Source organism: Callithrix jacchus, chromosome 12, assembly GCF_049354715.1.
Source record: "Callithrix jacchus isolate 240 chromosome 12, calJac240_pri, whole genome shotgun sequence".
Classification (NCBI taxonomy): Eukaryota; Metazoa; Chordata; class Mammalia; order Primates; family Cebidae; genus Callithrix; species Callithrix jacchus.
Window position 1 is genome coordinate 78,067,701 of NC_133513.1, and position 25,835 is coordinate 78,093,535.

At 38.3% G+C, this 25,835-nt stretch overlaps 1 protein-coding gene across 5 annotated transcripts in view; it reads right to left on the bottom strand.

The window, feature by feature from the left end:
• The window catches only part of PRKG1 (protein kinase cGMP-dependent 1), a 1,319,131-nt gene that overhangs the window by 163,261 nt on the left and 1,130,035 nt on the right, over positions 1–25,835 (bottom strand). For 4 of the 5 annotated variants that reach the window (XM_002756357.7, XM_017963432.4, XM_035266233.3 and 1 more), the window contains one exon: positions 14,020–14,085. In XM_002756357.7, the coding sequence (XP_002756403.1) occupies positions 14,020–14,085 (66 nt within the window). Of the gene's footprint in view, positions 1–14,019; positions 14,086–24,804; positions 25,001–25,835 lie in introns of those variants that run through there. The other variant, XM_017963433.4, reaches the window with a different exon arrangement.

Consider the following 25,835-nt stretch of genomic DNA (forward strand, 5'->3'; position numbering starts at 1 on the left):
AATGGAATTTCCATTTCTAAGGCCTTGAGGAATCGCCACACTGTCTTCCACAATGGTTGAACTAATTTACACTCCCACCAACAGTGAAAAAGTGTTCCTATTCCTCCATATGCTCTCCAGCATCTGTTGTCTCCAGATTTTTTAATGATCGCCATTCTAACTGCCGTGAGATGGTATCTCAATGTGGTTTTGATTTGCATCTCTCTAATGACCAGTGATGATGAGCAATTTTTCATATGTTTGTCTCATGCAAGTCTTCTTTCGAAAAGTATCTGTTCATATCCTTTGCCCATTTTTGAATGGGCTTGTTTGTTTTTTTCCTGTAAATTTGTTTGAGTTATTTGTATATTCTGGATATCAGCCCTTTATCAGATGGGTACACTGCAAAATTTTTTTCCCATTCTGTTGGTTGCCAATTCACTATAGTGACTGTTTCTTTTGCCGTGCAGAAGCTGTGGAGTTTCATTAGGTCCCATTTGTCTATTTTGGCTTTTGTTGCCAATGCTTTTGGTGTTTTGTTCATGAAGTCCTTGCCTACTCCTATGTCCTGAATGGTTTTGCCTAGATTTTCCTCTAGGGTTTTTATGGCGCCAGGTCTTATGTTTAAGTCTTTAATCCATCTGGAGTTAATTTTAGTGCAAGGTGTCAGGAAGGGGTCCAATTTCTGCTTTCTGCATATGGTTAGCCAGTTTGCCCAACACCATTTATTAAACAGGGAGTCCTTTCCCCATTGCTTGTTTTTGTCAGGTTTATCAAAGATTGTATGGTTGTGGATATGTTGTGTTGCCTCCGATGCCTCTGTTTTGTTCTGTTGGTTTATATCTCTGTTTTAATACCAGTACCATGCTGTTTTGGTTACTGTAGCCTTGTAGTATAGTTTGAAATCTGGTAGTATGATGCCCCCCACTGTGTTCTTTTTGTTTAGAATTGACTTGGCTATGCGGGCTCTTTTGGTTCCATATGAAGTTCATGATGGTTTTTTCCAGTTCTGTGAAGAAAGTCAATGGTAGCTTGATGGGGATAGCGTTGATTCTGTAAATTACTTTGGGCAGTATAACCATTTTCACGACATTGATTCTTCCTAACCATGAACATGGAATGTTTCTCCAACTGTTTGTGTCCTCTCTGATTTCTTTGAGCAGTGGTTTGTAGTTTTCCTTGAAGAGATCTCTTATGTTCCTTGCAAGTTGTATTCCTAGGTATTTTATTCTTTTTGTAGCAATTGTGAATGGCAGTTCATTCTTGATTTGGCTCTCTTTAAGTCTGTTATTGGTGTATAGGAATCCTTGTGATTTTTGCACATTGATTTTATATCCTGAGACTTTGCTGAAGTTGCTTATCAGTTTCAGGAGTTTTTGGGCTGAGGCGATGGGGTCTTCTAGGTATACTATCATGTCGTCTGCAAATAGAGACAATTTGGTTTTCTCCTTTCCTATTTGAATACCCTTTATTTCTTTTTCTTGCCTGATTGCTCTGGCTAGAACCTCCAGTACTATATTGAATAGGAGTGGTGAAAGAGGACATCCTTGTCTAGTGCCAGATTTCAAAGTGAATGCTTCCAGTTTTGCCCATTTAGTATGATATTGGCTGTTGGTTTGTCATAAGTAGCTTTTATTACTTTAAGATATGTTCCATCAATACCGAGTTTATTGAGGATTTTTAGCATAAAGGGCTGTTGAATTTTGTCAAATGCCTTCTCTGCGTCAATTGAGATAATCATGTGGTTTTTGTTTTTGGTTCTGTTTATGTGGTGAATTACATTTATAGACTTCCATATGTTGAACTAGCCTTGCATCCCTGGGAAGAATCCTTCTTGATCATGATGGATAAGTTTTTTGATGTGCTGTTGCAATCGGCTTGCCAGTATTTTATTGAAGATTTTTGCATCTATGTTCATCATGGATATTGGCCTGAAGTTTTCTTTGCTTGTTGGGTCTCTGCCGGGTTTTGGTATCAGGATGATGTTGGTCTCATAAAATGATTTGGGAAGGATTCCCTCTTTTTGAATTATTTGGAATAGTTTCAGAAGGAATGATACCAGCTCCTCTTTGTATGTCTGGTAGAATTCGGCTGTGAACCCATCTGGACCTGGGCTTTTTTTGTGTGGTAGGCTCTTAATTGCTGCCTCGACTTCAGACCTTGTTATTGGTCTATTCATAGTTTCAGCTTCCTCCTGGTTTAGGCTTGGGAGGACACAGGAGTCCAGGAATTTATCCATTTCTTCCAGGTTTACTAGTGTATGTGCATAGAGTTGTTTGTAATATTCTGTGATGATGGTTTGAATTTCTGTGGAATCTGTGGTGATTTCCCCTTTATCATTTTTTATTGCATCTATTTGGTTGTTCTCTCTTTTCTTTTTTATCAGTCTGGCTAGTGGTCTATTTTGTTGATCTTTTCAGCAAACCAGCTCTTGGATTTATTGATTTTTTGAAGGGTTTTTTGTGTCTCTATCTCCTTCAGTTCTGATCTGATCTTAGTTATTTCTTGTCTTCTGCTGGGTTTTGAGTTTTTTTTGATCTTGCTCCTCTAGCTCTTTCAATTTTGATAATAGGGTGTCAATTTTGGATCTCTCCACTCTTCTCATATGGGCACTTATTGCTATATATTTTCCTCTAGAGACTGCTTTAAATGTGTCCCAGAGATTCTGGTATGTTGTGTCTTCATTCTAGTTGGTTTCGAAGAACTTCTTTATTTCTGCCTTCATTTCATTCTTTATCCATTCAACATTCAAGAGCCAGTTGTTCAGTTTCCATGAAGCTGTGTGGTTCTGAGTTAGTTTCTGAATTATTAGTTCTAACTTGATTGCACTATGGTCTGAGAGACTGTTTGTTATTATGTCAGTTGCTTTGCATTTGCTGAGGGGTGCTTTACTTCCAATTATGAGGTCAACTTTAGAGTAGGTGTGATGTGGTGCTGAGAAGTATGTATATTCTGTGAATTTGGGGTGGAGAGTTCTGTAAATGTCTATCAGGTTTGCTTGTTCCAGGTCTGAGTTCAAGTCCTGGATTTCCTTGTTAATTTTCTGTCTTTGATCTGTCTAATATTGACAGTGAAGTGTTAATGTCTCCCATGATTATTGTGTGGGAGTCTAAGTCTCTTTGTAAATCATTAAGAACTTGCCTTATATATCTGGGTGCTCCTGTATTTGGTCCATATATATTTATGATCATTAGCTCTTCTTGTTGTATCGATCCTTTTACCATTATGTAATGACCTTCTTTGTCTCTTTTGATCTTTGTTGCTTTAAAGTCTATTTTATCAGAGACGAGAATTGCAACTCCTGCTTATTTTTGCTCTCCATTTGCTTGGTAAATCTTCCTCCATCCCTTTATTTTGAGCTTTTGCGTATCCTTGCATGTGAGATGGGTTTCCTGGATACAGCACACTGATGGGTTTTGGATTTTTATCCAATTTGCCAGTCTGTGTCTTTTGATTGGTGCATTTAGCCCATTTACATTTAGGGTTAATATTGTTATGTGTGAATTTGATACTGCCATTTTGATGCTTGCTGGCTGTTTTGCCCATTAGTTGGTGCAGACTATTCTTTTTCTTGATGCTCTTTAGCATTTGGTATGTTTTTGGAATGGCTGGTACTGGTTGTTCCTTTCTATGTGTAATGCCTCTTTCATAAACTCTTGTAAAGCAGGCCTGGTGGTGACCAAATCTCTGAGTATTTCTAGTTTGCAAAGGATTTTATTTTTCCTTCACTTATGAAGTTTAGTTTGGCTGGGCATGAAATTCTGGGTTGAAAGTTCTTTTCTTTAAGGATGTTGAATATTGGCCCCCACTGTCTCCTGGCTTGTAGAGTTTCTGCCAAGAGATCTGCTGTGAGTCTGATGGGTTTCCCTTTGTGGGTGACCTGACCTTTTTCTCTGGCTGCCCTTAGTATTTTCTCCTTCATTTCAACCCTGTTGATTCTGATGATTATGTGCCTTGGGGTTGCTCTTCTTGTGGAATATCTTTGTGGTGTTCTCTGTATTTCTTGGACTTGAGTATTGGCCTGGATTGCTAGGTTGGGGAAATTTTCCTGGATAATATCCTGAAGAGTTATTTTCCAGCTTGAATTCATTCTCTTCACCACATTCTGGTACACCTATCAAACGTAGGTTAGATCTCTTCATATAATCCCACATTTCTTGGAGACTTTGTTCATTCCTTTTTGCGCTTTTTTCTCTAATCTTGGTTTCTCGTTATATTTCATTGAGTTGATCTTCGACTTCCGATATTCTTTCTTCTGCTTGGTCATTTCAGCTGTTGAAACTTGTGCATGCTTCGTGAAGTTCTCGTGTTGTGTTTTTCAGCTCCTTCAATTCGTTTATATTCCTCTTTAAGTTGTCCATTCTTGTTATCATTTCCTTGAATCTTTTTTTCAAATATTTTTTCAAGTTCTGAGTTTCTTTGCATTGATTTAGACCATGTTCTTTTAGCTCATGGAAGTTTGTCATTATCCACTTTCTGAAGTCTGATTCCATCATTTCATGACCTTCATTCTCCGTCCAGCTTTGTTCCCTTGCTGGAGAGGAGTTTTGGTCCTTGTAGGAGGGGAGGTCTTTTGGTTTCGGGTGTTTTCCTCCTTTTTGCACTGGTTTCTTCCCATCTTTGTGGGTTTATCCTCCTGTAGGCTGAGTAGTTGTTGACTTTTCGGTTGGTTCTCTGAGTGGACGTCCAGATTGTTGATGGTGAAGTATTTCTGTTGCTTAGTTTTCCTTCTAACTGTCTAACCCCTCTGCTGTACGACTGCTGAGGTCCCCTCCAGGCCCTGCTTGTCTTGGGTACACCTGTAGCAGCTGCAGAACAGTGAGGGATGCTACCAGTTTCTTCTTCTGCTATCTTTGTCCCAGAATAATGCCCACCAAATGTCAGTCTGATCAGTCCTTTCTGAGGTGACTCTTTGGACATTCAGGGGTCAGGGAGCTGCTTGAGGAGACGATCTGTATTTTATAGGAGCTCGAGTGCTGAGCTGTGAGCTCCATTGTTCATTGAGGACTGTTCGGCAGATACTTTTAAGTCTGCTGCAGCAGAACTCATAAAACCCTTTGTTTTTTCCTCAGATGTTCTGTCTTGGGGTGTTAGGGCTTTCTTTATGAGTATCTGTTGCACTTTCCTGCCCAGCTAGGGGGCAGTCTAGTCACTATTTGCCTGCCGAGGTTCTGCTCTGTTGGTTTTGGCTCCGCCCTACTGTGGCGGGCTCTGCTCTGTTGCCTTGGACTTTGCCCTGTTACTGAGGGCTCCGCCCTGCTGTCGTGAGCTCAGCTCTGTTGCCTCTGTATTAGCAGAGTCTCTCTGTTATGGCGGGTTGCCTTGGCAACGGCAGGCTGCGACAGCAATGGGAGTATACTTCCATAGGGGCGGATTGCCTCTGGCAATGGGGGACGCCCCTCCCCCTCTGAGCTGCGCCATCCCAGGCTCAGTTGCATCCGCAGTGAAACACTCAACCCCGGGCTTATGGAATCGCCACCCTGCTTGTCCTTATGGGGGTGGGACCTGCCGCGCTTGGTCACCTGGCTTGCTGCCTCAGAGCCCCTCTTTTTACCTTTCCTAAGTTGAAAGTTTGACTCTCCTCCAGGTATTTCAATCGCCCGCTGATTGGGGACTGGGATCCGTGTGATTTCCCGTGCAGCGACACACTGGCCAGCTCAAATGTTGCCTCCTGGGAATCTCCTGGTCTGGGTCACTGTCCAAGTCCCGTTGAATCGGATGGATATGCTAATCTGCCCTCCCACATCTCAGATTGCCGGTTTAACAGGGCATCCAGACCAGTGCGCCTTGTGCAGAGTGCCCCTGTGCTGCTGCGCCAGCCGCAATGGCAGTACTGACCAAAACAGTGGAGGTGGCGCTCCCTGTCTCTCCTCCATCTGGGAATCCCCCCGTTCTGTGGGCAACAAAGATCCATCTGAAAATGCAGCTTGAACTCACCCTCTGAGCCTTCACTGAGAGCCGCAACCGCGAGCTGCTGAAACCACGAGCTGCTCCTACCCCTCCATCTTGAAGAGTCGTCTTCTACCACATAAAGCCAGCCAAACATGTGAGGAGTTGTCTCATCTTTCTCGTTTCCATGACTTTAAACCACAAATGTTGTCTCTGGGTATACTCCTTTTCCAATGAGACTATACTTATTTTGTAGTTAGATCATGCTTGTCCAGGGAGTGCTATAATTCAACTCACATCATTAAATCGAACCAATATAATATCATTCTTTCTTCTAAACCTCTGGATTTTATCTTTCCTGTTTAATACACATTTTTTTTGAAAAGCACACTAGTCAATAACAGCTCTGTAAAAAAAAGACAAGTTCAAATAATTGCAGCTGACACCATTGTAACAAGGCACATTTGTTTTACTGTGATCATCCTGCCAATATCCTCACATCACCCTAGATTTTGTTCTGGAAAATGAACAAAAATAAAATCCACTTAGGCTGTAGGAAAGGCTGAGGCTGTGAAATATTTTAAGTTTTTCATTGTATTAGTTCAGCAATGTGACAACAAGCGATGTGACACATTGGAGTTCATCCAGTCTTATCGTGTGGACACAGAGTGACAAACTACATGAGAAGAAGAATACAGGTGAACTAGGTGGGACAAATTACCTTTGGGTGCATGTTCCTTCCTAAGACTGACCTGGTTGTTGGGCTTAGAGTGGTGCCTGCAAGGGTTTGCTGTCACAAAATCTCCCCTGTACTGTCCCTTTCCTCTCCCCAAGTGGCACCTGACATTTCAAAATATTCTTCTGGATTTTCAAAATTTTTCAGTCTTGAGGGGTACATTATCAAAATGGAAACAATTATTGCAAACAACCATTTTAATCTCTAATTAATTAGCTATTATCAAATTAATGCAAAGCTTGAAGCAAACTTCTAAGGAATGCAGGAGTGGAATTAAGAGGTACAGGAATCAAAAACAAAAAGAGGTGTGTGCATGTGTAGTGAAGTGGGAAGGGGATAAAATGCACAAGAGTTACAGAAAATGTACACAGAAGAGTAAAGTGAAGAAACTGAGGGAATGGAGTAAAGAGTGCCAGCGTGTGGAAGACAATAGATGGCATTAGGAGGACCACTGGAGGATACCACTGGCAGTGCTGATCAGGAACTTCAAATCAGTTCTTTTATGTATTTGCTTTATTTTAAGAAGCTGAGTACAGGATGGAGAAAAACTGGAACAGGACAACTATGGATAGCCCTCCACTTTCTAATATTGTTTAAGTTAGGTGTCAGCAAACTATGGCCAACAGGCCAAATTCTGTCAGTTGCTTATTTTTGGTGTGGACATGAGATAAGAATGATTTTTATATGTTTTAATAATGAGAACAGAGTCAAATGCTGAATAATACTTCTTGACATAAGAAAATGATATAAAATTCAAATGTCAATGTCCATAAATAAAGCTTTATTGAAACACATCTGTTCTCATTCATTTACATATCATCTTTGGTTGCTTTTGCACTGCAAAGACAGAGTTGTGAGTAGCTGAAACAAAGATTAATTGTCCCACACAGCCTAAAATATTTACTATCTGGCCCTTTAAGTAAAAGTTTGCCAACCCCTGGTTTGAGTCATGTAGTTCTATAATAGCTTCCTGCTTGCAGACCCCACTCAGAAGATAAAACTCCTACACTAAACACACCCTACCAGTCAGTTTAGTGATCATTTATTCTTCCTTAAATATGCACCTGGTAAGCCTTACCCCCCACCCCCAAGTTGCTTATAAGAAACACCTATAGCATCCTCCCTGAGGAGAGTTACATAAATGCTATTTTCTCCATATATTTCTATCCCCATTGGCAATCTGGGTCCCCATGTAGATGGGTGTGCAGGTTCCTGCATGGCTGGCTCACCACATGATCTTCCTATCCCAGAGCATGGATTCAGTATTTCTCAATGTGCCTTGTTAGAATTGTGTCCGCTGCAATTATTTAAACTTGTCTTTTTTTACAGAGCTGTTATGACTGGTGTGCTTTTCAAAAAATATGTATTAAGCAGCAAATATAAGTCCAGGGATTTGGAAGAAAGAGTGATATTATACTCATTCAATTTAATGATGTGAGTTGAATTACAGCACTCCCTGAACAAGCATAATCTAACCACAAAAATAAGTATATTCTCATTGGAAAAGGAGTATACCTAGATACAACATTTTTGGTTTAAAGTCATGGAAAGAGATAGTTGAGACAACTCCTAGCATGTTTGGCTGGCTTTAAAATGGTAGAAGACATTCATCCTATTCCAAGTTTTGCCCCTGGAACTTAGAGTTGAACATCTGAATAAACATAGTAACAGGAAATGGAGGAAGGCACAAACTCACCATAAGCAATAAGGCTGGGAGGAGATTCAGAGAGAGACCAGCATTAGAAGCCCCATATCTGGGGACATGCTGCTGTGGTTAGAGTTAGAAATGGGTTCTAAACAGAGGCTACACGTGGAAGGCAGTGGGGTTTTCCTACGAGCACTGGTAAAGGAACAAAAAGCCATTCTAATACAGACACCGATCTGTCTCTAATTGAGTTAGTTCTATATACTCAGTTTTCAGACCTATTTTGAATTTGTGTCTTGTCCATCCCAGTGTCCCAGTACCTGACACAGGAAGCAGGCATTCCTTGTTATCTTTCTCTATGAATAAATATCAAAATTGCCTCCTCTAGCTCTAATGTCAAATGTATTAAAACATAGCCAGTTTCAATACTTAGGCTCCAGTCTGAGTGCCAAGGAATAGTCTTTAGTTTGCCAACTTCAGTGACGTTTTTCTCTGTGACTAATCTTTCTCAGTAATCTATTTGCTACTATGAGTTGCTCCCCAGTCATGGTAAGAGCCTGGGTACATTTTTTTTTTTTTTTTTGAGACGGAGTTTCACTCTTGTTACCCAGGCTGGAGTGCAATGGTGCGATCTCAGCTCACTGCAATCTCCGCCTCCTGGGTTCAGGCAATTCTCCTTTCTCAGCCTCCTGAGCAGCTGAAATTACAGGCACGCACCACCGTGCCCAGCTAATTTTTTTTGTAATTTTAGTAGAGACGGGGTTTCACCATGTTGACCAAGATGGTCTCGATCTGTTGACCTCGTGATCCACCCGCCTCAGCCTCCCAACGTGCTGGGATTACAGGCTTGAGCCACCGCGCCCGGCCACATTTTTAAATATATGGCATGAATACACCAGGTGAATATAATTCTGGGAGCTCTAAAATTTGAAACATGATATCTAGAGATATCTCAGTTTCAGAGATTACTACTTGCAATGCCCTACAATCTTATGCTTGATATTCCCTCCTAATTTCATCATTTTTGTGCTCTATGACATTGAATTTACTCCGGGTTTGTTCTTGGTCTCCACTTCCCAATAACAAAGATGGCCCCACGGTATAAAAAATATCACAGAGCGCCACTGATGGCAGGGGCCTGATCAGCCATATCTGGTATATAAATCATTCTTAGGGTCTTCTAGGCCCTCAAGAATAACCCGGAGTGATATTGAGGGAAAGAATGAAGACCTCTGGATCCTTTAGGAGTCTTACCTCCATGACAGCCAAAAAAATTCCTCTGTTTTCTTTCTAACTGATTTTATTTAAAAATGGGCCTGGTAAAGCAAAAACATGAAAACCACTGGTAATAAGACATTATATTTTAGCTTGACATTATCAGAGGTGATAGGGAAAATAATTAGTGGCCAGTAGGGACAGGAACTGACCAAAATAAATGGACACTGGTCCTGGTGCTTGTCAGATGTCACCTTCTTACTTGCTGGACTAAAGAAGAATGTCCTAGGAGTAGGGGGCAATCAGACAACCTGGGCAGCAGAGAAGTAGGAGAGACATGCAGGGATCTCAGACCAGTGCTATTTATCATCCAGCATGAAAATATTTCAATTTTCATAATCAATATGGATGTATCTCAGTGGCTACACAGTGAATCAGGGATAGAGTTAGGACTCTAATAATTTAGATCTCAATTTCCTGGGGAAAAACACATAACTCTTTAAGATTTACTAGTAATTATAAGTTGTTGCCTTTGAACAATTATCAAAATAATCCTCAGTTTGCCAAAAAAAATCAATTATCTTAATAGAACTTCTAGCTTAAACAGCTTCCCATAACAATGAATAAGTAGACACTGCATAACTTATTAGAGAATACAAAAGTGTACAGTCAGCCTTCACATTCATGCATTCTGTATCTGTGGATTCAACCAACTATAGATCAAAAATATTTAGCAAAAAAAGACAGTGGTTACTTCTTTACTGAACACGCACAGAATTTTTTTCTTGTAATTTTCTAAACAATATAGTGTAACAAGTTTTTACATAGCATTTACATTGTACTAGGTATTATAAGTAACCGAGATATATTTTAAAATATAGGAGAGATATGCATAGGTTATATGCAAGTAACTATGCCATTTTATATGAGGAATTTCAGCATCTGTGGATTTTGTTATCCAATGGGGGTCCTTGAACCAATCCCCCATGGATACTTAGTTTTATATTTATTTCTTTTCACAGATTCCAAAATAAGAGGTACCAAAGGTACTTAATTGTTTTTTATATATTTAGGAAATGTATTAAGGGTGGTTCTGTTAGACTAATATTCTTTTATATAATATTAACAAATTTTGACATTACTGCAGATACTTGTTAAGATAATGAGTAGACTACAAGAAACCAATATTCAGAGAATGCCTTTTAAGGACACCATGTATCTGTTTGTCATCTTCTGATTTGTCAATAAGCATTTTAAAAAATTTGACATGCATGATTAGTTACAATAATGTTCTTTTGCTCTCCCTCTGGAATGATAAAGCATAATCACTGGGCTATGGAACATGGTACTTTGCTTGTAAATTTGTAAAGGAAGCTCCTTTTGTTGACAGTTCTAATGTCTGCCATCTGTTTGCATGGGATGAAGCCCTGGTGCTCTTCTAACTGGCCATAAATTAGGTGTTAGCAGCAGGCTTTTGACAGGATCCTTCAGTTACAATTTCATTAAAAAAAAAACTAAAGCTATGAATTGAACATTTGGTGGGAAGCCCAACTTCTCTGCTAAGAGTATAAAAATGTACTCTTTGAATTCTTAGACCCAAGCTGATTTCTCTGTATTTGTGCATAAGGCAGACTCCTCTCAAGGTGTCTTCTCTGTATATAACCCAGAAAATAAACCAACACTGAGTAGAAAGTAACACTACTAAATCCAAGGGAATCCTACACCTTTGTACCCACTCACTCACGCTTTGTAATAGTGTGAAGGAAGGGCATATTTACTTAGTGCTTATTTCATGTCTTGTGCTGAGCATGGATGTTTACATATGCTATACTGTTTTATTTTCAAATCAATTTTATAATTTCAATAATGTTATCCAATTTTGCAGACAGAAAAACTGAGACCCAGAATTTAACTAATTCATCCATATTCTTGTAAAATGGTGCAGTCAAAATTCAAGTATTGAGCTTTGTTTGACCAAATCCATTCACTTGTCAATGCATACTGTATATGCCTAGGTTTGGATAAGGAGAGAAATGGTAAGTTTAAGTCCATCCAAGTTCCCACAACTATCCTTATCTACATCCCAGCATTTCTCTACAAATTTTCTATGTTGACTCTTTTCAGAAAATCAAAAATACACATATATATGCTCTCCAAGAACCTTTCCTCGTTTGCCCATAATTTCCTCCCCTGAGGCCCCATTTATTATCAAATATTCCCTTTAGTATTTCATTTGCTACATCTTTCTGGATACTTGTATACTGTAGGCTCAGTGCTCTCACTTCCTTTTCACCCACTCACACTTTGTAATCTGGATTCCACCCTTACCACTTTAATAAAACTGTTTTCTCCCAGGTGACTAAATCTATCACCCTTTTTTCTATCTGCATGCCTCTCAGCTTTTAAGACTGTGATCATCTCTTTTCTCATGAAATATCCTCTTGCATTCTGGGGTCTCTTATACTGCTCTGATTTCTAACATCTCATTATTCTTCACTGGTTTTACTTTCCCTGACTAACGCTTAAATGAAAGGATTTCCCCAAATCTAACCTTGGCTTTGTAATCTTCTTCTCTATTCTTTCACACAATTCTGTCCTGTCTCATCGCTTCAGCTGCTAACCACATGAAGGAAATTCTAAAGTTAATTTTAAGTTAATTCTAAGAAAAGTTTCTGCCCCACATTTCCTGTCTCCTGCAGGACATCCATACTTGAATGTTCGATATTGTATGTTCAATGCATTATATTCTTAGTGGAATGTCATTATATCTATCAAACTGATTTTTCTATTTTCCTTTCATGTCTTTTCTATCCCAATGACATTCCTAATTTCTCCCTTGCTCTTCACATTCAGTAAGACTTAAAACCCTTTGATTTTACCTATTCGTCTCTTATGGGTTCCTCTTATGAATGGTCTCATAATCACCAACTGAATTTAGACTCCTAACCAAATATTTTGTCTCTAACCTCTCCCTCTAATTCCTTTTACACAGAATTCTCAGATTAGTCTATTAAATCCATTGTTATGGTGATATCTTTTTGCTGCATAAAATGTTCAGAGCTGCCCTTATCCCACATTCAATTTTCTTAGTGAACTAGTGCCAGCACGCTTGTGAACTTTTTGCAACACCTCTGCCAATTACCTTTACAAAGTCTCACTTTAGCTAGTTGAAATGGCTGATAGCTTTCCTATGGGTATTTCTTTGCTAGTCATCATATTTATATTGCTTTTCCTGTGCTTCTGTATCCACCTAATAATACCTTTTCTTCCATGAAGATCTCCCTGACTCTTCTCAAAAGTACTCACTCTGTTTTCTGAATTCCCTTATTTATTCTGAAGTCTTTTTTTGCCTGGTAGGATGGTTATTTTTATATATGAGACATCCCTATTAGATGCTAACTTCTAAAACCAGCATCTGTGCTGCTCCTTTGACTCTTCTCTTCCAGTACAATGCTTTGTACATGGTTGATCCTCAGTAAATGTGAGTTGAACAGAACAGTGAATCAGTAATTATTGTTTTGGGAAGCCAGACAAAATATAACAATTTCAGAATTATTCATGTATATTACTATCATTCTGCAACTGTATCTTTGCTCTGGTTCTAGTGATCCAGCATAGAAGGACCTCTAAAAGTGAGATTTGTGAATCAAGTAGAATTCTTCTCCATCCAGAGTCCTCTGAGTTTGGCATCAAGCTCCGTCATTCTAGGCTGATCATATCTGACTCCTCAGGTTTACTCTACATGGACACTCACTGCCTATTCCAGTTATAATAGCTCCACTGAAATGGATATTCTATAGTTCTTGCGTCAGGTGCTTGGCTATTCTGATAAATTTATCCACATACACTACAACAAAGAAAAGTCTGTTTGACTGCTTCCAGAAAGTATGTATGCATTTTAACCATGTTCTTGGAGTATCAATAGTCTGACATTTGTAGTTTAACCCTTAAAGCATCTAGGTAATGAAAAGAGCAAGTCAGAATTGGGAGAAGAAACAGGGATAGACATTATCAGAAAATGTTTTAATGGCCTTAAATATATGCCTATGTCTAGAACTGATTATTTCTCCAAAAGTGTCTTCCCTAAAGACTTCCATTATGGAAGTCTGGAGATGGGATAATAGAGGGGATAACTAAAACATACTCAAAGAAGAATCTACTTCTTAACAAGAACAGAATAATAATTCTAAAAATTCACAAAAATGACTAGCATTGGTTGAGTACCTCCTGAGTAAAAGACACTTGGACAAATGCTTTACTCACATCTTCTCATTAATCCTCAAAATACCCTGTGATATTTTATTAACCCAGTATACAAATGAGCTGAGGCGAAGTACACAGTGGTTAAGTACCTTGGTAAAGATCATAAAGCTAGAATGGCAGAGCCAGCCACCTTTAAGAATAATAGGGAATAAGAATCAAACATAGAACTCATTTAAAAATGAAAAAATATAAAGCAAGTATTAATAGCTGCATAAAATGGCGTCTAATTCCAGGAACTCATGTGTGTTGCTGATATGAGTGTATAATTCACATAATAAAACAATGTACTTACTCTCTGTCAATCACAAGGCAGGTTACAGCTTCTGCAGCAATTACGTTTGCTGTTCTCACATCTTCCCTGTATAAAAAATAGAGACATTCAAATAAAATAACCTTTAATAACAAAGCACAGTGTCCACTGTGATTAATTCAGGAAACAATTTACATTATATAAACTCTTCTGATTTATCCACCTCCACGTTTAAGCTTTGTTTATGTTTCAAATTTTTTTCTGAGAAATCATCTTACCCTTGTTATTAATCATACAAATCTTATAATTATAATAGTTACAATATTCAAATTTGAAATTTTACTCATGCAAGTAGGATATAATTGATATCATTCCCTTTGGGGGAATTAATAAAAAGTTGGATAATGATCAAGATAGTAATAAACATACATACATAAAATATTTTAAAGAATTTGAATTTATACTTCTAGAAATTGAGTATTCAATCCATTTGTATATGAATTTATCATTATATCCTTGAGAACAATTGATCTGTTTAAATTATTTCCTTAAATGCCGTTTTTATGTGACTAACATTTTGGCAACTTATGTCACATAGTCATTCAACTATACCAGAGGTTATGGTTCTTTAAGAGTATTTGACAAGAGTCAAGATGGCGCTGTGAGAACAACCCAGGATTGGAGTTCTCGTTGTGTCTGCGGAGAGGTGAGTCTGAGCTGCATTTCCAGACTGATCTTTGTTGCCCATGGAACGGGGAAATTCCCACGTGAAGAGGAGACGCAGGACGCCAGGCAGATATTCCACCTGGCGAAGCCAGCAGCCCGGGTGGTGGTGGCCGGCCCTACCCAGCGCTCCCCACAGGGCGCGCTTGTCCGGGTGCCCCGTTGAACCAGCAACCGGAGACGTGAGAGGGCTGGACTTGAGACTGAGCTAGACTTGGACAGTGGGCCAGCCCAGGGGACTGCAGGAACAGAGCGTTAGGGTTGGCCCAGTGGGACGAACAAAACCGCGATTTCAAACAAGCCCCGTGCAGACAGCCCGAGACGCTCTGAGGGGGAGGGGCGGCCACCATTACCGAGGCAACCCGCCCCAACTGAGATACACGCCCATTGCTGATGCAGCCAGCCGTTGCCGAGGCAACCCGTCCCTACTGAGATACACGCCCACTGCTGATGCAGCCTGTCGTTGCCGAGGCAACCCGCTACAACAGAGAGACTCCGCCGCAGGGCGTGGCAGAGAACAGCAGAACAGCGGAGCCAGGGCGAGCCTCACAACAGCAGGGCAGAGCCTCGGCAGGCAAACAGTGGCTAGTCTGCATCCTAGCTGGGCAGGACCTCAACGGACATCCAAAAATAAAGCCCAAACCCCTCAACACAGAGCATTTGAGAAAAAAAAGGGTTTTTTTAATGAGCTCTGTTGCAGCAGAATCAAACATAGCAGCCTAACAGCCCTGAATGAACAACAGAGCTCACAGCTCAGCAATTAAGCCCCTATAAAGTACAAACTGTCTCCTCAAGCAGCTCCCTGACCCCTCTATATCCAAAAGACTGACATTAGGCAGACACCATCCTGGGACAAAGATAGCAGAAAAAGAAACTGGTAGCATCCCTCACTGTGCCACAGCTAAAGGCAGCCAGAGAGAAAGGTCGGGTCACCCACAAAGGGAAAGCCCATCAGACTCACAGCAGATCTCTCGGCAGAAACACTATAAGCCAGAAGAGAGTGGGGGCCAATATTCAACATTCTTAAAGAAAAGAACTTGCAACCCAGAATTTCATATCGAGCCAAACTGAGCTTCAGAAGTGAAGGAAAAATAAAATCCTTTGCAAACTAGAAATACTCAGAGATTTTGTCACCACCAGGCCTGCTTTACAAGGGCTCCTAAAAGAGGCACTACACATAGAAAGGATCAACCAGTACCAGCCATTCCAAAATCACACTGAATGCTAAAGAGCATCAACATAATGAAGAATCTACAACAACTAACAGGCAAAACAGCCACGTAGCATCAAAATGGCAGTATCAAATTCACACATAAGAATATTAACCCTAAATGTAAATGGACTAAATGCACCAATCGAAAGACACAGACTGGCAAATTGGATAAAAAGCCAAAACCCATCAGTGTGCTGTATCCAGGAAACCCATCTCACATGCAAGGATACACAAAGGTTCAAAATAAAGGGATGGAGGAAGATTTACCAAGCAAATGGAAAGCAAAAAAAAAGCAGGAGTTGCAATTCTCATTTCCGATAAAATAGACTTTAAAGCAACAAAGATCAAAAGAGACAAAGAAGGCCATTACATAATGGTAAAAGGATTGATGCAACAAGAAGAGCTAACGATCCTAAACATATATGGACCCAATGCAGGAGCACCCAGATACATAAGGCAAGTTCTTAATGACTTACAAAAGGACTTAGACTCCCACACAATAATAGTGGGAGACTTTAACACTCCACTGTCAATACTAGACAGATCTACCAGACAAAAAATCAACAAGGATTTCCAGGGCTTGAACTCAGACCTGGAGCAAGCAAACCTGATAGACATTTACAGAACTTTCCACCCCAAATCCACAGAATACACATTCTTCTCAGCACCACATCACACCTACTCTAAAATTGACCACATAATTGGAAGTAAAGCACTGCTCAACAAATGCAAAACAACTGAAATCATAACAAACAGCCTCTCAGACCATAGTGCAATCAAGTTAGAACTCAGAATTCAGAAACCGACCCAGAACCGCACAGCTTCATGGAAACTGAACAACTGGCTCTTGAATGTTGACTGGGTAAACAACGAAATGAAGGCAGAAATAAAGAAGTTCTTCGAAACCAATGAGAACGAAGACACAACGTGCCAGAACCTCTGTGACACATTTAAAGCAGTCTCTAGAGGAAAATATATAGCAATAAGTGCCCATATGAGGAGAGTGGAGAGATCCAAAATTGACACCCTATCGTCAAAATTGAAAGAGCTAGAGGAGCAAGATCAAAAAAACTCAAAACCCAGCAGAAGACAAGAAATAACTAAGATCAGAACTGAGCTGAAGGAGATTGAGACACAAAAAACCCTTCAAAAAATCAATAAATCCAAGAGCCGGTTTTTTGAAAAGATCAACAAAATAGACAGACCACTAGCCAGATTGATTAAAAATAAAAGAGAGAACAACCAAATAGATGCAATAAAAAATGATAAAGGGGAAATCACCACATATTCCACAGAAATTCAAACCATCATCAGAGAATATTAGAAACAACTCTATGCGCATAAACTAGTAAACCTGGAAGAAATGGATAAATTCCTGGATTCCTGTGTCCTCCCAAGCCTAAACCAGGAGGAAGCTGAAACTATGAATAGACCAATAACAAGGTCTGAAGTCGAGGCAGCAATTAAGAGCCTACCACACAAAAAAAGCCCAGACCAGACGGGTTCACAGCTGAATTCTACCAGACACACAAGGAAGAGCTGGTACCGTTTCTTCTAAAACTATTTCAAACAATCCAAAAAGAGGGAATCCTTCCCAAATCATTTTATGAGACCAACATCATTCTGATACCAAAACCCGGCAGAGACCCAACAAGAAAAGAAAACTTCAGACCAATATCCATGATGAACATAGATGCAAAAATCTTCAATAAAATATTGGTAAGCCGATTGCAACAGCAAATCAAAAAACTTATTCATCATGATCAAGTAGGATTCATCCCGGGGATGCAAGGCTGGTTCAACATACGCAAGTCTATCAACGTAATTCACCACATAAACAGAACCAAAAACAAAAACCACATGATTATCTCAATTGACGCAGAGAAGGCATTTGACAAAATTCAACAGCTCTTTATGCTAAAAACCCTCAATAAACTCAGTATCGATGGAACGTATCTCAAAGTAATAAAAGCTATTTATGACAAACCAACAGCCAATATCATACTGAATGAGCAAAAACTGGAAGCATTCCCTTTGAAATCTGGCACTAGACAAGGATGCCCTCTTTCACCACTCCTATTCAATATAGTACTGGAAGTTCTAGCCACAGCAATCAGGCAAGAAAAAGAAATAAAGGGTATTCAAATAGGAAAGGTGGAAGCCAAATTGTCTCTATTTGCAGACGACATGATAGTATACCTAGAAGACCCCATCGCCTCAGCCCAAAAACTCCTGAAACTGATAAGCAACTTCAGCAAAGTCTCAGGATATAAAATCAATGTGCAAAAATCACAAGCATTCGTCTACACCAATAACAGACTTAAAGAAAGCCAAATCAAGAGCGAACTGCCATTCACAATTGCTACAAAAAGAATAAAATACCTTGGAATACAACTCACAAGGAACGTAAGGGACCTCTTCAAGAAGAACTACAAACCACTGCTCAATGAAATAAGAGAGGACACAAACAGATGGAGAAACATTCCATGTTCATGGTTAGGAAGAATTAATATCGTGAAAATTGCTATACTGCCCAAAGTAATTTACAGAATCAACGCTATCCCCATCAAGCTACCATTGACTTTCTTCACAGAACTGGAAAAAACCACCTTGAACTTCATATGGAACCAAAAGAGAGCCCGCATAGCCAAGTCAATTCTAAGCAAAAAGAACACAGCGGGGGGCATCACACTACCGGATTTCAAACTATACTACAAGGCTACAGTAATCAAAACAGCATGGTACTGGTACCAAAACAGAGATATAGACCAATGGAACAAAACAGAGGCATCGGAGGCAACACAACATACATACAACTATACAATCTTTGATAAACCTGACAAAAACAAGCAATGGGGAAAGGATTCCATGTTTAACAAATGGTGTTGGGAAAACTGGCTAGCCATGTGCAGAAAGCAGAAACTGGACCCCTTCCTGACACCTTACACTAAAATTAACTCCAGATGGATTAAAGACTTAAACATAAGACCTGGCACCATAAAAACCCTAGAAGAAAATCTAGGCAAAACTATCCAGGACATAGGAGTAGGCAAGGACTTCATGAACAAAACACCAAAAGCATTGGCAACAAAAGCCAAAATAGACAAATGGGACCTAATGAAACTCCACAGCTTCTGCACGGCAAAAGAAACAGTCAGTAGAGTGGATAGGCAACCAACAGAATGGGAAAAAATTTTTGCAGTCTACCCATCTGACAAAGGGCTGATATCCAGAATTTACAAAGAACTCAAACAGATTTACAGGAAAAAAACAAACAAGCCCATTCAAAAGTGGGCAAAGGATATGAACAGATACTTTATGAAAGAAGACATATATGAGGCCAACAATCATATGAAAAAATGCTCATCGTCACTGATCATCAGAGAGATGCAAATCAAAACCACATTGAGATACCATCTCACGCCAGTTAGAATGGCGATCATTAAAAAATCTGGAGACAACAGATGCTGGAGAGGATGTGGAGAAAAAGGAACACTTTTACACTGTTGGTGGGAGTGTAAATTAGTTCAACCATTGTGGAAGACAGTGTGGCGATTCCTCAAGGCCTTAGAAATAGAAATTCCATTTGACCCAGCAATCCCATTACTGGGTATATATCCAAAAGACTATAAATCGTTCTACTATAAGGACACATGTACACGAATGTTCATTGCAGCACTGTTTACAATAGCAAAGACCTGGAATCAACCAAAATGCCCATTGATAATAGACTGGATTGGAAAAATGTGGCACATATACACCATGGAATATTATGCAGCAATCAGAAATGATGAGTTTGTGTCGTTTGTAGGGACATGGATGAATCTGGAGAACATCATCCTCAGCAAACTGACACAAGAACAGAAAATGAAACACCCCATATTCTCACTCATAGGTGGGTGATGAAAAATGAGAACACATGGACACAGAAAGGGGAGTACTAAACACTGGGGTCTATTGGGGGAAAAAGGGGAGGGCCAGTGGGAGGGGGAGGTGGGGAGGGATATCCTGGGGAGAAATGCCAAATGTGGGTGAAGGGGAGAAGAAAAGCAAAGCACACTGCCATGTGTGTACCTACGCAACTGTCTTGCATGCTCTGCTCATGTACCCCAAAACCTATAATCCAATAAAAAATTTAAAAAAAAAAAAAGAGTATTTGACAAATCTTAAGTCACACTGATAGAAACATGCAAAGATTGTCTCTTTATACGCATTTAATTTATTCCTGGATTAGATTCTATCAACCTTTTAAACATTTAAAAATCTATCCTGGTATCTTAAGTTTGATCCAATAGTCAAAGGTGGATTTGATAAATTAACATTCACAATTAATTTTCAGCTACTAAAAATTTAATAGTATCACTGTCATGGTAACATGGTTAGTGGGTACCAAAAAAATAGAAAGAATAAATAAGATCTACTATTGGATAGTACAATATGATGATGATAGTCAGTAATAGCAAAATTGTGTATTTTTGAATAACAAATAATATAATTGGATTATTTGTAACTCAAAGGATAAAAACTTGAGGGATGGATACTCTATTCTTCATAGTGTGCTTATTTTATATTGCATGCCTGTATCAAAACATCTCATGTACCCCATAAACATGTACACCTACTATGTACCCATGAAATTTAAAAAAAAATAATTTAAAAATTATAAAATAAGTTATACTTGAAAATTTACTTTTTCCAAAAATAATAACATTTCTAAGTTAATATAATTAATGATGAATGTGTTTGGAATACATTAAAGAGATAGGTACATATGAAATAATACAGAATTAATAATACAGTCTATAAACCAAAAATCATCACATCTCTTAATTACAGGCTCTTAAGATTTTAAGAATAAAGATGTTCTCAGTAAATTTTTATACTTTTGAAACACACTACATTCTGACATACATTTCTGAAATCTATTTTCCACTGATCTCTTTGTCTTTCACTGTTGCTATACCATGCTGTTCACATTACCATTGCTTTATATTAACTATCAGTATTTAATATTTGGCAAAGCAAGTTCTCCCTTACGAAAATTATTTTTTTCAGAAATGGCATGATGATATTCTTAGGCATTTATTTTTAGAAAATTCATTGATAATATTCATAAGCATTCATTTTTCATATAGACTTTAAAATTATCTTTCACTTCTGAAACATCCACCTTGGGATTCTAGTAGCATTGTATTACATTAACACTTATTCATTTATATTGAAACATGTTATTTCTTATTATATTAATTTTCCCATGTAAGAACATGGCACAACTTTCTACTTGTTCAGATATAATTTCATATCTTTAAATACAATTTCATAATTTCTTTCACTTGGGTCCTGATACTTTAAAAACTGTATTCTTATGTGTTTCATATTATGTTTTTCTTATGAGTACCATTCCTTTTCATTTGTTTCTCACTGGTTACTCTATTCTCTGTAAAAAGCTATCACTTATTGTACATAATCCACCCACCATACTATGTTATCCTAACTCTAAAGGTTCGTTATAGTCTCATTAACTCCCAGTACAATCCTCCCCGTGTCTCCCTCACATTCCCTGCCTTCCATTCAAGCTGGGCTTTTCTTTTTGTTTTTTGAGACAAAGTTTTACTCTTGTTGCCCAGGTTGGAGTGAGGTGAGGTGGCACTTGACTCACTGCAACCTCTGTCTCCCAGATTCAAATTAGGGGGATTAAAGGCGGCCATGACCATGCCTGGCTAATTTTTGTATAGATAGTAGAGATAGGGTTTCACCATGTTGGCCAGGGTGGTCTAAAACTCCTGACTTCAGGCGATCCACCGGCCTTGGCCTCCCAAAGTGGTGGGATTACAGGCATGAACCACCGCTCCTAGCCACTGGCCTCCTTTTAATACACATCATCACCCTCATGCCATGAGTTCTTAACATGCTTTCCCCAGACCTAGGAAATTCCTCTCTAATGTTTGCTTAGTTCACCCCTTCTTATCTGTTCAATCCCAGCCTACATACCCCTTCCTCAGGGATGCCATCCTGAATTGACTGGGTTGGGTTTCCAATGCATCTTTTCTCATAGTCCTACATATCTCTTCACCCAAGCATGTATCACCATTTGTAATTTATATTAATACATGTATTTATGTAGTCATTTGGTCAATAACTCAGTCTTCCTCCCACTAAACTCTATGAGGACAGGGACCACTGCTGGCTTTGGTCCCCCACTTCATCCCAAATGCCTCACACATAGAAGATGCTTAGTGTTTAAAGCAGTTTATGACACAGACATCATACTCCTGAGCCCTGGGGTAAGAAGGCAGAGCTCAGGCTTTTGGGTTGCACTATTCTGATGTTAAACCCACCTCCATTCACAAGCTGTGTGAAAGCCTCAATTTCCTCATCTGTAAAATGGGAATAAGAGTACCCACTCACCATGTGGTATTAAATGAGATAATCAAAGTTAAGTTTATCATAGTGCCCGGCCCAGTGGAACTATGGTCTGCTGTTTATTATTTCTAATTCTTCTCATCCCCAACACCTTCATGCCTGCCTGTGTGGAGGGTCTGTCTTGTGTTTTATAAAACACTTCTACCCAGAAACACAGTGGGAAATTTTCTTTCTGCTCCATAGATATAAACAATATATTTTCACTTCATTATTACTTTCTTAGTGGGAATTTTTGGTAAAGTGAACACAACAGGCAGAAAACTTCTGTAGTGCCCATTTGGTTCTTCACAACTTGTGTGAATGACTTATTTCTAAGTTGTTCATGGCAGCATAAGTTACTACCAATTGCTGCCAGCCACAAACAAATAAACTAACAACAATAATAAACAAATCACCATCGCAGCATAGAAAATATCATATTAAATTTAGCTTTCCTTGAAATATATTTCCATTTGACTATTAAGAAATTGCCCACATTCTTTAAAAATATAATAAATAAAAAATAGTACTTCATTTTGAAGATATTTTCTGTGCATAAGAATTTTTAAAAATGTATTCCTCACAAATTTACAATATTTCAGAATTTCATCATATTATCTGGCCTAAATTGGATATACTTTAAAGTTGAATGCAATTTCCATGCCACATAAAGAAGACACATTAGTATTTTTTTTAATGTAGATGGGGGTAAATATAAAGATCAAAAGAGTGACATAGTTTACAGAAATATAAAATTTTACTTTAAAAAGGAAAATAAGTATGGCCTAGAGCCAGGCATAGTACCTAGTAAAGTGACATATATTAAAACTGAAAAGAAGCATCACATTGGAGGGAAAAAAACAACATGCTAAACAATAAATTATAATATTTGCCATTTATTAAGCACATAGTACATGTCAGGAACAATACTAAACATTTCATACAAATCTTATTTGTTGCACGTAACAAAGAGTGGTGATTTTATACCAGATTTATACCTGAGAATAGAGGTTAGGGAATGCACCCAAAGTCAGATATAGCTAGTGAGTTGCAGCTCTGGAATTTGAACACAGATCTGGCTGTCCCTAAAGTCATGTTCTTTCCACAACAGTACATTGCTTATGTACTCAGCTATCAGGTTCTAATTCTACATTCATTAAAATGCAAAATAACCTTTCAGCAGTAAGTATTCATGTCTCTCTATCATTATGAAAATTACATTTACTTGTTCACAGAACCAGTACTAAGAGTTATGGCTTCCCAATTGTAAAACTAATATGAAAGGATCATTTTGATTTTAAAATTGTTAGAATTCCCTTCAATACATATGTCCTAGCCTGCTATATTGCTTTGTAATAATATTGCCTAACAATGCGGAATTATTCAATGCCAAGATCATTCAATGAAAAACTCATGTTGCCATTATGGTGTCATTTTGTTTCTATTATAAAGGTGCTTTTACCTCTCCAAGAGGGTATCTATAAATTCTGTTTCTGCTAGAGATAGGGACAAAATACTTGATACTAATATATAACATGTATTAATTCTGCTAGAGATAGAAATAAAATCTTTGATATTAATATATAACATATATAATCTCTCATTTTCAGAGAGATAGTGGAAATTTCTAACTTCTGCAGAGAGAATGTTAATGACAGAAGCTGACAACACTGTGATTTACTATGTATGTTTTTATCTTTTATGGGTCCAAGGACCATGGTAAAAGCAAATATCATTTGGATTTAAAGATGTAATATTACATATTTATATAACACAAAGGTCTTATTAACTCTGTTTTGTTATTAAATGTATTTTTATCCATACATAGATGTTATGATACTGGTTTCACACAGAACATCTACCAAGTTAGAAGGCATTGCATATGATAGTGGTTAAGAAGTAGGAAAAGGGAAGAAAGGAGAAAAGTGTTATTTTTTAAAAAACTTAACTTTCATTTTTACTTTATTACAGATAAGGGTATTTAATAATTTCTAATACAATAACACATGACATTTTAATAAAATATTGAACTCAAGAGAATTTTATAACTAGAATTATAATGCTTGATTTATTTAATTAAAATATTTTATCAAACACACATTACCTCTGAACATTCAACACACTATGCTTGCTTTTTTACAATAAATAAATAAATATCTATCTACATAATAGTCCATATCCAACATGCAAATTGTCTTTATAAATAAAATCTCAGGTTTATCTAGTTCTGTGCCTCTGTATTAGTTTATTTCTATGTGACAGTTAATAAACATTTTAAAAAGCACTACTGCAAAAGTGGCTACTGTTTGGCAGATTAACAAGTATTTTCACGAACTTGCTATTGATTAATAATTACAATCAAAGCTATGCAGTTTAGTAGTGGTCTCTTTTTAAGCATGTTCAGATGAGTTAGAAATTCCTTAAAATGAAATTATGGAGCATGAAAAATATCCCCAAATATTTGCAAATATAGGTTTCTGTGCACTGACTCTGATATTCCTTGAACTTCATCACTGGAATCTTCATCGTCGCTGTATCCCCAAGTCGCATCACTGTCAGTATCTGAATAATCCATATGGAGAATTCACATGGACTCTTCTTGTTCTAAAGCAATTCTCTTGTGTCTCATGGCTATGAGAGAACTCTATGGTTCATTGATATCTCAGGCGAACAAACAGAGTGTATGAGGCCAAAGCAGAACACAGTTGATGCAAAGTAACTGTCAGAGTAGGGGCTCTCGCTTTTCAGCTCTGGAGCAACCTGATTGCTGTCAACAGAATCCCAGCACACTCCCAGTGCCAGCCTTCATGGAAACTGACACTACTCCAATTGCTTATGAGCTTACAGCAATCCAGGAGTCACAGCTCTTCACTCTCTGTCATGTGCAGCAGTTTAATGTCCCCAGTTAAGTTCACATAGTACAAAGCAAATTCTTTTCATCTCAAAATCAAAGGCAATCTTACTACAAGGGATAGGATAATCAAAATTGGTAGGACATGACAAGCATCAAAGAGCTACATGAAATAAAATCATAGTATTGAATTAATTATAAACAAGAATTGCAGAATTGGTGGTAAATCTGACCGTGCTATTTGAAAATTGGATCCTGTAGCAGATTAGTGTGCTTTAAGAAAAAGTTGTATCAGGTCAATCACTAATTCCACTTTCCACTAAGTCCTGAAACTATTCCAACATGATTTATACCCCAACAATGTAATAAAACCCATTATTTAAGTAAACAAGTAACTTACACATGCAAATAATTACATACCTTCTAATCATGGTTGCGCAGAGTGATCAACCAATAAATGTTAGCCACAATCATCATGATCATGGTCATTATCACTTTAGGACCCTCTGACATCTGGGAAGCCTGTGACCCTTTTTTATATACTTTGTAAAGTATATAAAAAAGTAACCCCCTTCCCTAAGTTTCTATATAATAAATTAATCTCCCAATTCTTTTCTGACATCACCCTCTCAATTTGCTTTCTTGACATTTTGTGCCTAGTCCACTGAT